Raw genomic sequence first — 13791 nt, 5'->3', positions numbered from 1 at the left:
CAGACTGTGCCTTGTTATCTCCTTTAATATGGTAATTACTTATCCTGGTCCGTTGTGGAAATTTCTTCATTGTAGTTTCTTTGGTTTTTTATTTCACCTCTATCTGCTCATTAAGTTCGGACTGTATTGCTTTCTTTTGAAGACTATTTTTGAGTAAGTTTTATCTCCAACTGAGAATTATTGAACAGTGGGACCAAGTTGGCGGCATTAAAGGACATTTATTTACATTTTGGATTTTGTTACGTTTGTGTTACAAACTGGGTCATCACATGAGCCTTTTTCCTGCACATCCCAAACATATAACATTGATAGATAGATAGATAGATAGATAGATAGATAGATAGATAGATGATAGATTGATAATATAGTGCAAAATGGAATGGTCAAATTTCTAGATTGATATACTGAAGGTCACACACAAGGACACAGATCTTTGATAAGTAAGTTTATTGGATGAAGTAAGAAAGCTATTGAGACAGAATTCTAGCAGTCATACATACAAGGATTGCGTGCAAGACACTTTTCTCAGCATTGACATAACATCATACAAACAAATTGTCATAACTTGAGGACTACTTGTAGCAAATATAAGCGTTATATAGCATAAAATCAAATTTGATTCCTATAGGGCCTCTTCACTCCCACACAGCCCATTGGATTGAAAATTGTTCCTTCCCACTGCAGCTTCTTTTTTAACAAATTATGCATGGGTTGAAATCACATAAAGCCCATCCAACCTCTAAACTCAAATAAACAAGATCCTGTTTTAGCTGCGTCAGCACTTTGCCCTTCATCTGATTATTGGATTCATTTATTTTCTGTTCTGTTGCTAAATAATCTGAAGCACAATCTAATCAAACAGCCTGGAATTTCACAACATTTAGCAGGAAAAAGAAAAAGCTGCAGATCAAACCAGAATTAAAATTAACTGCATTCTTTCCATATGTAGAACAACTAAGCTGCTCGGTTTGTACTTTGCTTTCATTTGCTCTGGGAGCTCAGTTAACAAGCATTATTGAAAAGATCAATTGTTCTCTTCCCGTAGTGTTTAGCAAGTTTTCCTTCCAGGTCCCTCAAGGTAAGATTGTCTACCTTATCCTGGTTATTTTCAGCAATGACTGCCCAGGATCTTTTGCCGTTTTGAAGCACACAACAACCTGCAGCCCAGATATGACTGGGAACATTCACTCTCTCATTGATTAATTTATTGCCAGGTACAGAACCCACAAGTATATATGTTTCACGGCACCCGTCTGTATTTATATGTTCTTCATATTTACTCCATTTTCCCTCATTGAGGGCACGAAACTGGGGCACGATGTTGGTTAAGGTGAAGGTTGCATCTTTGCTATCCTGATCTGGTTGATGGGATGGTGGCACCAAGTGTCCCTTGTTCTCCAAAACAGCCTCGCGGTAATCCCAGTCAACAGCCTGGCTGCTTTCCAGGAGGTTTCGGTTAATCCCACAGGTCGATTCCAATTCCATGCTTTTTCGATTGTGATCCTGAGGCAGGGCAAGCTAGGAATAAGAAAAGACAAGCATTGTCTCTGATTGGCATTTCCACAACGCTGAGTCGAAGACCCTGAATCTGGGGAAAGAACTGTCATAAGTCATATGGGGAATGGGGTGTGGGATACTCCGCCGAGACAGATTGGACAGCATCTGCCAGGCATCCCAGTTCACAGGGCAGTTTCTGGGAATTCTGCAAATTGAGACTCCAAATTGTTGTTCTTGAGAAGCCCACCTTAAACTATCTTCCAATATGGAATACACTACAGTGGTGGTATTCAATTTTTGTTACTACTGGTTCTGTGGGGGTGGCTTGTGGATATGGTGTGGCTTGGTGGGTGTGGCCTGGTGGGCATGGCAGAATGATGTTACTACAAAATCTCCATTCCCTCCTCACCCCATTAGCCTGCTTTCCAGTTCCGTTCTCCTGTGCAGGGCAACCAAAGAAGACCCAGGCAATCAGCTGGGACTCAGGAGGCAGAGAATAGAGGGGGGTGGGGCCAGTTAGAGGTGGTATTTGCCGGTTCTCCGAACTACTCAAAATTTCCACTACCGGTTCTCCAGAACCCTTCAGAACTGGCTGAACACCACCTCTGAACTCCCATTGACCTTGAAATGTCAGGGTGATCTCTGAACTTGGTTCTTTGGGGAAAGAATCAGATGGAAGTAAGACCTTTGCCAATGTGGACAGTGAGGTGAACCGAATTCTTACAGTCTTTGCTCCTGGGGGACCCTGGGAATAATTATGTATAAATCACTCTGAAATCTACTATCTTGCCTTATTTCCTAACCACTGACTGTTCCTTAAAGGTTGCCTCTATCTGATGAATGTTTAGCTTCAGGATAGGAGCTCCTCTTACCTGCGGTTCAATCATCCAGTCCTCTGATCGTTTACCTGCACCAGGTTTATACTTATATGCCGAGTACATGGGGATGCGGTGAGTCTTGTCGTACATTGTGGCAAACCGATACTGGTTTCTATACATCTGGCAGATTCTGGCCGGATTTTTCGGGCGCAAATTGGGGGGTTTCCCACCCAAGAAGAACTGATTGCAGGGTCTGAAACTTTGTACCACCTCCCCAGTTGCAGGCAGGAGAAAAGAGGGAGCCAGGGAGAGGAAGATCCACAGCAGCAACATGGCTGTGCGTTTGGTCAGTTGGCCCTTCAAGTGGAACTTTTCTGGCTGAAAAAGAAAAAGAACAAGGACAAATCTCTGATTTAGCAATTTTTCCTTTTTCCATGAAGAACCGCAGAAGAAAAGAGTCAGCCAGGGAGTGGATATACAGAAGCAACATGGCCGGGTGCTTGGGTGATCCTCTACTCTAAGGGAATCTTTCTGCCAAAAAAAAAGTGAGAATAGAATAATGATAAATTTGATTCTGCAAAGTTCCATTAAGACGAATGTGAGAATGGGTTTGAGGTTGGGTTTTGCTGGGGGCGCCTGAAGTCCAGCTGGTCCTCCTGGTCAGATGGAGGCCAACCAGGTTGTTTTCACTTCTGGATGGAAGAGCGGGATGGTGGGAAGGAAAGAGAACTGATAAACAGTCAAAGATGGGAAGGGTGAGGAAGGAAAGGAAAAGGAAGAAAGAAAAGAGAGGGAGGAAGAAGGAAAGAAATTAAAAAGGAAAGGAAATTGATGAATTGGATGGGAGGAGAGAGGAAGAAGGAAAGGAAAGGAGAAAGGAAAGGAGATAGGAAAGGAGAAGAGAGGAAGGAGAGGGAAGGGAGGGAAGAAAAGGAAGAGAAAGGAAAGGAAATTGATTACTTGGATGGGAGGAGAGGAAAGAAGGAAAGGAAAGGAGAAAGGAAACGAGATAGGAAAGAAGAAAAGAGAAGAGGAGAGGAGAAGAGGGGAGAGGAGAGGAGAGGGAAGGGAAGCGAAGAAAAGGAAGAGAAAGGAAAGGAAATTGATTAATTGGATGGGAGGAGAGGAAAGAAGGAAAGGGAGAAAGGAGAAAGGAAAGGAGAGGAGCGGTGGTGACGGAGGGCTGGGAAGGGAAGGGCAGGGAAGTGAAAAGTTTTCTCAAGCAGACTCTTAGGAACAGACAAGAGTTTCACTGGAGTGGCCACAGATGAGGAGAAAGAAGCAACAGAAGGAAGACAAAAAAAACAACCCCAGGGCTGGTGTGGGAATGGAAGTGGTGAAAAGATAAGGAAGAGGGAAGAGCAGAAGGAAATGAAAGAGAAAAAGAGGGGGAAGAAAAAGGAAAGGAAAAGAAAGGAAAGATGTAGGCAGAGGAGGAAGAACAGGGATGGTGGAGTGTAAACTTACTGCATCAAATAGGGAAGCCAACAGCTATCAGGGAAGGTTGGGGTTTGTGAAGAAGCACGGGGACTTAGGAGCAGAGCCAAAGGGTGGATATGTTCATTGGGGGAATCGGTGGGGTCTTTCAAAGGTATTCATTCCAGACTGTATAATTGTCTCAAAATATCTCACATTCTCCAGCCAGAATCCTCCCAAACAACCAAACCATCTAGAAAGCAACTGCTACGGATGCCCCTCTTCTGAGGGGGGGCTGTTGCCAGGGGGAGCTGCCTGCTGTTTCAGCCCCTCCAGGACAATGTTCCCATTGACATCAAGCTGGCCCCTTCCTTCCATTCAGGAAACACCTAACTTCCCCTCCATCATTCTCTCTCCCATCTCAGCTTACTTTTATCTTTCTTTCGGGGAAAGTTGAGTCCCGGGTTCTGTGGGCGTGGCTTAGTCGGTGGGCATGGCTTGGTGGTCATGTGACCAGGTGGACCTGGCTTGGTGGTCATGTTATTGGCTGGGCGTGGCCAACTCAATATCACCCACATTGTGGCACACATCTCCTCGCCTAGCCTCTCATGACTGTAGAGATGCTGCAACAGTCGTAAGTGTGAAAAATGGTCATAAGTCACTTTTATCAGTGCCATTGTAACACCTAACTTCCCCTCCATCATTCTCTCTCCCATCTCAGCTTGCTTTTATCTTTCTTTCGGGAAATATTGAGTCCCAGGGGTGGGATTCAAATTTTTGAACAACTGGTTCTGTGGGCGTGGCTTAGTCGGTGGGCGTGGCTTGGTGGTCATGTTATTGGCTGGGCATGGCCAACTGAATATCACTTACATCAAGGTACACATCTCCTCGCCTAGCCTCTCATGACTGTAGGGATACTGCAACAGTCGTAAGTGTGAAAAATGGTCATAAGTCACTTTTATCAGTGCCATTGTAACTTTGAATGGATACTCTACACAAGCAAAGTACCAGCAAAGGAGGGGAAAAAAATTCCAGAGAAGTTCCTGAGACAGGAAGTCTAGTCCTGCCAAGAATGTAAAAAGGGTTAACGGAGAGGCAGTTTTTGTAAGGAACACCAGAATGTTTCCTTCCTGTCTTCCCTACAGGATTAGACCAGTAATTTCTCTGGACTGGTTCTCTGAACTGCTTAGAATGTTAACAACCAGTTCTAGTGAATAAGTGTGAACTGGTAGAATCCCACCTCTGTTGAGTCCCCTTCCACACAATCCAGTTACCATGCTGTCTTCTGAGCAAAGTTTGGAGGACTTTTTATAAAGTCTATGCTTGAGGTGATCTATCTCTGGTTCCATACAGGCACAGGTTTAAATCTGGATTCTCCAGACACAGAACAATTTTTTCAAAAGTTCATTTACTCAGCAGCGTGTTGATCTAACCCTATGTTAGATGGATTCTACCCTGGTGGGGAATTCTGGGAGTTGAAGGTCACACACTTTAAAATTTTTGAGGTTGAGAAACGCTGATCTAGGTCAAACTTCTAAGGTCAAACATCTACATGTGGATCTATGCCTATCCTAAGACTCCTAATAGGAAGAGGTTTCCGGCATGAGGTGAGATCCAAATCTCTTTTGTCTTAAGTAACTTAAGTTCATGTTTACCAGAAATTTGACCCAAAGGTTCTTTTTCAGGAGGCAACTGGACTTCCTTGTTTTATTTTTTGAAGATGTTTTGCTTCTCATCCCAGAAGCTTTTTCAGCTCTGACTGGATGATAGGGAATGGGAGGATTTATATTCCTTGCAGACAGCTGCTCATTTGCATCCTTTTAGAGGGTCATTGAGGACACAAATAAATGCACAACTGGCCGCAACGGCTCTCTAAAAGAATACAAATGACCAGCTATCTGCAAGGAGAATCAATCCCTCCATTCCCCAACATGCAGTCAGAGCTGAAGAAGCTTCTTGGATGAGAAGCAAAACATCTTCAGAAGAAAAAACAAGAAAGTCCAATTCCCCCACTGAAAAAGCACCTTTGGGACAACCATGACCCGGATGACTGAGAATTTCTACAGACATTATCAGAAATTTGAATTCTGTAGTGTGGGTGACTTTGGCCCAGACTTTGCTTTCAGCCCAACCCATCTCACAGGGCTATTGTCGTGGGCAAAATACGAGGGGGAATGGATATTATGTGTGTTTAACACCATCTTGAGTTTCTTAGGCAGTAATAAAGGCAAGATAAAAATCTATGAAAGAATAGCCCATAAATCTAATCCTACCTCTATGGAGGTGCTGTTATCATACTGCCCCTGGGCTCACCTTTTCCAGGTGGCTGGTGGGCCAAGGATCATTTTTGAACTACATTTCAATGGATATTATTCTGTGCCCTCTAAACCAGGGATGTGCAATACTTTGGACTTGATTCCAAATTCTGAATGTGAGTCACTCAAGAGAGAAAACAATGGGAGCCTTGCTTCTAATGCACAGGATATTGCATTTCTACGAGTTCAGCCCAAGTCAGCATGAATTCTGTTGCAGCCATTCTGTCTTTGCCCCTATTAAGAATAATTAATTTAAACAATCTTTGTCCTTCTGACAGAAGGTTGAGTTGTAATAACCAAAAGCTGGCATCTATACAAACAACAGGGCACCATATCCAGGATAGGAAGACCATAGGTCAAGCATTGGCACAAGAAGGCTGCAGGCCATAACCAAACACCCAACAGTGACTTACCCAGCAGAATACTCACAAGGGCAACAATCTCTTGCTTGTAGAGGAGGAAGTCAGGTAGACAGAAAAGAATCACAATGTAGATGGAGGCCCCTGCTCCAAGATTTATATTCTGGCTATTTCCTGTTATCTCTCTGAGGAAATACGTGCATGATTGTTCTTTTAATGGCTTGACAGGTGTTTGGCATAGAGTTGGATTTCTCTGGAACTGACTCTATGGATCAAGGGAGGGGGGCAGATTAAAAGGAGGGGCCGGATTAAAGCTTTGGAAGCCAAGAACCCAAAGCTAAAAAGTAGCCCACAGGTTATCTGTATTTAGCCCCGGTTCCATTCAATTACAGAGAAGGGCCTAACAAATATCAGCATGGTATGGTGGATATCTGGTCACGTTGCAAAGAGCAAATTCATTCCTTCATTCATTCAAACATAAAGAAAAGACAATTTCCAACAGAGGAATAGAAATCAAACTATGGGAAATATTATATCTGGTGTAGTCCACAAGGAAGCCAGCAGAATTCTTTCGGTCTAGCTCTGGATGAACCCTGAGATTAACTATGTACAACTAATTCTTAAATCCACCCTCTTGACATATTTACTCACTTCTGACTGCTTCACTAAGGGGGCCTTCATTTCATGAATGTTTAGCTATAAAACAGGAAGCCTTTCTCTGCAGTTCAATCTTCCAGTCATTTCTCCTTTTGGTCCCACCAGGTTGATGTGTATATGCTGAGAATGTGAGGATGCACCACTGTCTCTCTTGTCCATTGTGGCAAAGGGATGCTTGTTGTTCTACAGCTGCCAGATTCTGGATGGATTCATTGGCCCAGTTGGGGAGCTTTTCCAATGAGAAAGAACAGCTTACAGGGTCTGGAATGGCTCCCCACCTCCCCTGTTGCAGTCAGGAGAAAAGAGGCAGCCTGGGAGGGGGTCCATAGCAGCCCCACGGCCCTTGTGCTTGGTCGGTTGGCTTTTCTAGAGGAGCTTTTCTGCCTCAAGAAAGGGAAAGAACAACGATGAAGCTCTGATTCAGCGAGTTAACAAGGCCTGGAGGTTGGATTGGCCTAGGGCAGATAAAGTCCAACTGGGCCACCTGGTCCTGGCCAACTTGCCACGTGACAACTTTCTGTGGCCAATGTGCCAGGGGAAAACTCTCTGCGGGACAATTCAACAAGAGGGCCTTCAGTAACCTCCTGCTTTCTAGATGATTTGGGTGGTTGGGAGAATTCTGGCTGGAGCATTCAGGACAATCTTCCAGTCTGGAATGAACACCTTGAAAGACCCCCCAACCCCCACCCATTCCCTAAAAATGAAGAGATCCTCAGTTTGACTCTGCTTCTTACTTGGTGTGCCTCTTCACGAACACCAATCTTCCTTGAGAGAGGGTGCATGTGTGCGTGGGTGGCGTGTGTGTCTTTTTGTGCAATTTTGCCTCCAGCCCCTTTCTCTTTCAGGAGGACAGGAATAGATTTGGCTGCAAGGATAAGCTGATCACTCTCGTAGGAAGACATGATATTTCTCCAACATCTTATAACGGAAGCGCTCTCCATCTTTGATGTACAAATGGCAAATAGAGAAGAAAAAAATTCCTCTGTGTGTGTGTGTGTGTTTGTGTTGGTGTCGGTGTCAGTGTAGTTGGCTTGCCTATTTGTTGCAGTAACTTGGCTCCCTGCCATCCCAACTCTTCCTCCTCTCTCTTCTGCCTCTTCCTTTTCCTCAGCTGAGCCGCCGCCCCGGTCAAATTTTTCCAAAAAGCCTATTGGGAAAACCTTACTCTTTCTCTCTCCCCCTTTCCTTTTCTTTCTCCTGTCTTTCCCCTCTTTCCTCTCTTTTCCCTTTACCTATTCATCCCTCCCTTTCCCTCTTTCCTTTTCTTTTTGCTTTCTTTCCTTTTTCCTCCCTCTCTTCCTCTTCTACTTTTGTCTTTCTTTCCTTCCCCTTCCCCTTCCCCTTCTTTGCCTGGTGGAGTTGAATGACCAGAGGACTGGATGGTTGAACCACAGGTAAGAGGAGTTCCTATTCTGGAGCTAAACATTCATCAAATAGGGGTGACCTTTAAGGAACAGTCTGTGGTTAGGAAATAAGTCGAGACAGTGGATTTAAGAGTGATTTATACATCATAAATCCCAGAGTTCACCAGAAGCAAGACCAGTGGTGGACCATTGGTGGTTTGGACCGGTTCTAGCAGACTGCTAGTTCTGACAATCAGCTGGCCCCGCCCACCCTGGGGAGGTGGGGCAAACCTTCAGTCTCCCTAACAAACCTGTGTCATGGCTGCTTGTTGAGGTAATTTCCCATTAGGAGAATGAGTTCATACAGGGAGACGTATAGAGAGTAGTGTTGGAATAATACACACAGAGCACACAGATACACTGTACAGTAAATGTAGGTTTTTACTTCCAGAAAGGTTAAAGCAAAGTCCAAAATAAGCAATCCAATGTCATTCACAAGTAAATCAGTCAGTTTTCAATCCAGGGATAATCCAATAACCAAGTCCAGTGTCAAAAACAGTTCAGTATCAGACTTACATTAAATCCAGTAATATCAGTCAATTAGAAGAAATGGAGGAACAGCAATACTTTCCAATAGAAGGAAACAGAGATACACTCACACTCTCTTCTGAGACTAAGGCTAAGACAAACCTGGCTCCATCTTATGGCCATTTGAGAAACCACACCCAACTACAGCTTTGCATTTTCTTAAAGATACAGTTTTTAAATGTTTATTCTGGTTTATATATTTCTAACCCAAATACCTGTTAGGTGACATATTCCTAACATTGCTGCCTCCTGCCTCCACACATTGAGAAGTCTGAGCAGCAGCGGGAAGAGCACAGACCTCCTGAGCCACAGGAAGCGGCTGACAGCAATGCCCTCAGGTGAAGATGTTGCGAGGGGGAGGCTCGACCCCTCCCCTCAGGAGCCACAAAGCACTTGCCACCCCTCTGGCAGCCGCCAAACCTCCTCCCATTGTGTATCTCTTCCTCCTCAGCAGAAGCGCTCACAGCGGAAAGGGGGAAGCTTGGCGGGTGGCAGAAGGGTGGTGAGCGCTTTGCGCTCTTCACTTGAGGACATAGCTCGGCCTCCTTGATGTGCAGAGGCAGGAGGCAACACCAGTTCAGAGGTTCCTTTCCCCCCATCCCCACCCCCAAGGACAGAGAGAGAGGGAGGAAAAGAGAGAGAGAGTTGAGTGATGAGAGATCCCAGTCTTTTGTTTTCTGTGGGAAACGGGTCCAAATGACTCTTTGAGTATTTAAGGTTGCAGAAACGGGCAGCCAAGCTGAGTCCCATCAGTGGGAGTCCAGGTGCTTCAGCGAGCGGCATGCTGGATTCATGTTAGTGGTCTGCAGGATTTAAAATTATGAATTTGGTGGTCGCTGAGGTCCAAACAGTTGGAGACCCCCTGCTCTAAGCTGTTTACAGAATTAGCCTACGGCCCCCAACCATCTGGGTTCTCATTTTACCAACCTTGGAAGGATGGAAGACTGAGTCAACCTTGAGCTGGTAAGAATCAAACTGCCAAACTGCTGGCAGGCAGCAGAAGTAGCCTGTAGTACTGCATTCTAACCACTTGATGAGCTCATCACAGCTCATCAAGAAAGAAAAAACAGTCAAGATGGTAGTCATGGTAGTACCTGAGGAAGGCAGGGTAGAAGAGAAAGAACTGGAGAATTACGCAACACACAAAGACCTGCAAACCACAGCACCACCACAGATCATCCATGGTATCCAGCCCATCTGAAGGTGACCAAATATGCAACGTCTTATTGTAGAATATCTCGTACCCTGTGTTCTGACCCAGGCTTCATCAAACGTAATTAATCATAAGCTTCTTTTAAAAGCAAACCTATTTTATTGCAACACTGGGAATTGCCTTCATTCCCAGCCAGAACTAATCTTAAACAGTTCCCCAAGATAAGCACACACCTTTCAGTGCTGTGGAATGCTGCCAAAACCAGAAGTATCTCATTAATTTTTTTTGTTTTGTTTTTTGCTTTCCCAAATTTTGTTCTATTGTACTTTACTAATTTATTTGATTCTTTTTGTTACTTTTTATTGTTTTTTATTTCTATTTTTTGTTTTAAATATGGTTTTACATTGTGTAAGTTGCCTCGAGTAGCCATGGGTGAATAGGTGGCAATATAAATTAAATAAATAAATAATTATAAAAGACAACAACCGAAATACCAGAAAAAACCAACTAGAGTACACAGAGCTTCAAGGAGGACTCGGAATCTATCAAACTACTTTGCTTCCTGCAAAGGTTTCATCATTGAGGTCTGATTTTTATCCCTTATGAGAGGGGCAATCACCTCCCAAACTTACTCCCTTTTGTTTCAGCTGCTCTCGCCTTCTAGCAGCTCTGCGCATACGTGCACTGGGAACAGGCTCCCCTGGGTCCTCTGCCTCGCTGTTGCCAGACTCCGAAGGCTCTACACTACAGGCAGCCTGCCACTCCCAGATGGTCCTGGCCCCATCCCTGCATCCCTGCATCAGATGCAGGATCCTCATCCGAGTCCTCTCCAGACTCCCTGACTGGTCCCCTTTCTTCCTTACTGTCCGATTCCGCTACTGTCTGCACTGGCTGCTGGCAAACCACAACACCCCATTCCCTGGCTGACTCAGGAGAGCTCTTTCCAAAGATTCTCGGTATTTGATTGTCTCTTGTGTGAATGATAACCAACCACAGTGTCCCATCCATCATAATCAGGATAGCAAAGCTGCAACCTTCACCTTAAACAACATCGTGCCCCAATTTCGCCAATTCAATAATGGACAATGGGCAGCATATGAAAGAGAGATGAACAGAGATGCGGCAGGGTGCCATGATATGTATATCATTGTGAGAGCAGCACCTGGGAAGACACCCATCAACAACAGAGTGAAGGTACCCGGTCATATCTGGGCTGCAACCTGTTGTGTGCTTCCAAAGCACAGGAAAAGATCCTGGGCAGTCACTGCTGAAAATAATCAGGATAAGGTAGACAGGTTTGGCCTGAGTGAGATGGAAAGTCAACTTTGTGAGAAATAAAAGAAGAAGGAAATTAATCTTTTCAATGGTGCTTGTTATTAACAATTAATCATGAAATTCTCTGCCTGTAAAACAGAATTTACAGAGCAAATAAAAGCATAGATAAACGTAGCAGATTAGTTGTTCAACATATGTAAAGGTATATTTATTACAATCCTGCTTTGATCCGTATCAATTTTTGGCTTGGTGTTGTGAAAATCCAGGCTTTTTGATTAGTTTATGGTTGATAAACAAGTGGTTTTCAATTTACATTCATTTAGCAGCTGTTTGAAGTTACAACCAAACTGGAAAAAAAATGACTTAAAACCTCCGAATGACTATTGCAGTGTCCCATGATCACATAATCAAAAAGTAGGCGATTGGCATATATTTACGATGGTTGCAGTGCCTCCAAGGTTGAAAAATTGGGTGTGACCCACTTAACAATAACATCACTTAGTGACAGAGTTCCAGTTCCAACTGTGGTCGTTAAGTAGGTGCCTTCCTGTACATTACTGCTTAAATGCTTTCTCTATAGTTTCTTACTTGCAATGAACTCGTTTATTGGAGATCTGTGTCCTTGTGTGCTTTTCAGTATAATCACTCTAGAAAAATGTGAGCATTCCACCTTGCATAATATTATCTATCAATCAGTCAATCAAGCAATCAATCCATCAATCAGAGGTATGTTTGGAGGGGGAAAGTAGAGAAAAGGCACATTGCTAATAGTGACAGATTTGTTTCCTAAGTTGGCCTTGATTGATTGATTAAATGCCATTAATTTGGTGTCAAATATTACTGAATGTGGATGGATATGGAATGGTCATTTAAGTCCAATAATCCTGAATACTTCAGTTCTTCACTTAGCAACTCTGGATTCAACGGGGATTAATCTATATAAAAGTGAAATACCACTCACACATCATCACAAAATCTCCAGAACCGTAAAGCCTACAAACTTGAAATTTGGCATGTATCTTCCTCTTGGCTTCTAAGTGCTCACTAAGAAAGGATTTTTCAAAATGATCATCAGAACGTTACTATTTCCTATATTATCATTAACACGCTCTGATGCTAAGGAGTTCTTCCCCCTGAAAAGAAATCTCTTCCAAATGCAAAACACAAGCAGAAGAGAGGAGTTTTAGTCTTAGTTTCACAGCAGCAACCAGCTTTAGTACAGAACAGTTGTCTCCTTCTTGCTCACACAGCAAATATTGCTTCAGTTTCCAAACACACCGTCAGGATGCTAGAGCTAGATGAATACGGATGGATGCTGGTAGACAGAGGCAGAATTTTTTTTCTTCTTATTTTCCTCCCAAAAAACTAAGCCCAATCACATAGTTTCAAAGCGAAGCACAGGTATCCAGCTAGTTCTAAATAAATGTGTTAGTGATTGGGGACAAACCCCCAAACAGAATGTGCAGCAGCAGTCAAGCCAGGCAGCCAAATGAGAGAGGAAGGGCCCTAGAGTTTACACACACTGATGACAAACACTGTTTTTTGTAGTTTAAATAGTTGTTTAATCCAATTAGAGTTTAAACATTGTCAATCAGTCCATATGTCATTCACAAATATATCCATTCAGTAACTTAGTCCATTTACTAGTCAGTTCTATATCCTTATCTGCTTGTAAAGATATCCTCTTCTCTGATACCTTTCCTCCCGAAGACAACGCTGAGTATTCACAGGATATCAGCACATCAATGAAAATAGTCCTTTCGTTCAGGTATTCAAACAGTTGTAGCAAACAGTAGCAAACAAAACAGTAGCAAGCAGATAACAAGCAGAGAGATGTTACCTTTCTCTTACTGCCTTTTATTGCCGTTTGTAACCGCACCCTTAATTAGTTAATTACAAGCAGTTTGGTGCTTAAAGCTACAAGTTACAAACACCCAAACCTTGGTTTATATATTTATTCACCCAAACTTGGTTGGTGTATCAATGTTATACCCAACATTCTCCCCTTTTGGGTGATATAAATATATAATACCCTTACAATCTAAAACCATACTTTACACAACTCTCTTGGTGCTTAATAGCACCTTGGGCTTTAGTAAAGTTATCAGCTATATTGTCCTCCGACATGCAGTACTCCAGCTGTATCATTTTACTCTTTACAGATTGTCTAACGTTTAAGTACCTTAAATCTGTATGCTTGCTCCTAGTTTTTACTGCAATATTTGTGGCCATTTGAATTGCTGCCTGATTATCTTCATGTACAATTATAGGATAATTTACAGTTAATCCCATGTCATTCATCATCTGCTTATACATGATTAATTCAGTACATAATAACGACAAACAGGAGAATTCTGCTTCCATAGTTGA

General features: G+C 43.3%; 1 protein-coding gene across 1 annotated transcript; it reads right to left on the bottom strand.

Annotated features, from left to right (window-relative positions):
- Positions 1-432: 432 nt before the first annotated feature.
- LOC148125686 (endonuclease domain-containing 1 protein-like) lies at positions 433-6595 on the bottom strand. Its single transcript, XM_087935322.1, has 3 exons — positions 6476-6595; positions 2370-2693; positions 433-1518 (listed from the first exon to the last, which is right to left on the bottom strand). Exons 2-3 carry the CDS (start codon positions 2646-2648, stop codon positions 1003-1005), a joined length of 795 nt encoding a protein of 264 aa, XP_087791448.1. The 5' UTR covers positions 2649-2693; positions 6476-6595; the 3' UTR covers positions 433-1002.
- Positions 6596-13791: the final 7196 nt, after the last annotated feature.

Source organism: Pseudonaja textilis, chromosome 5, assembly GCF_049901715.1.
Source record: "Pseudonaja textilis isolate UNSWEBS1 chromosome 5, rPseTex1.2, whole genome shotgun sequence".
In the NCBI taxonomy this organism is placed as follows: Eukaryota; Metazoa; Chordata; class Lepidosauria; order Squamata; family Elapidae; genus Pseudonaja; species Pseudonaja textilis.
This window is presented reverse-complemented; position numbering and strand designations above follow the sequence as displayed.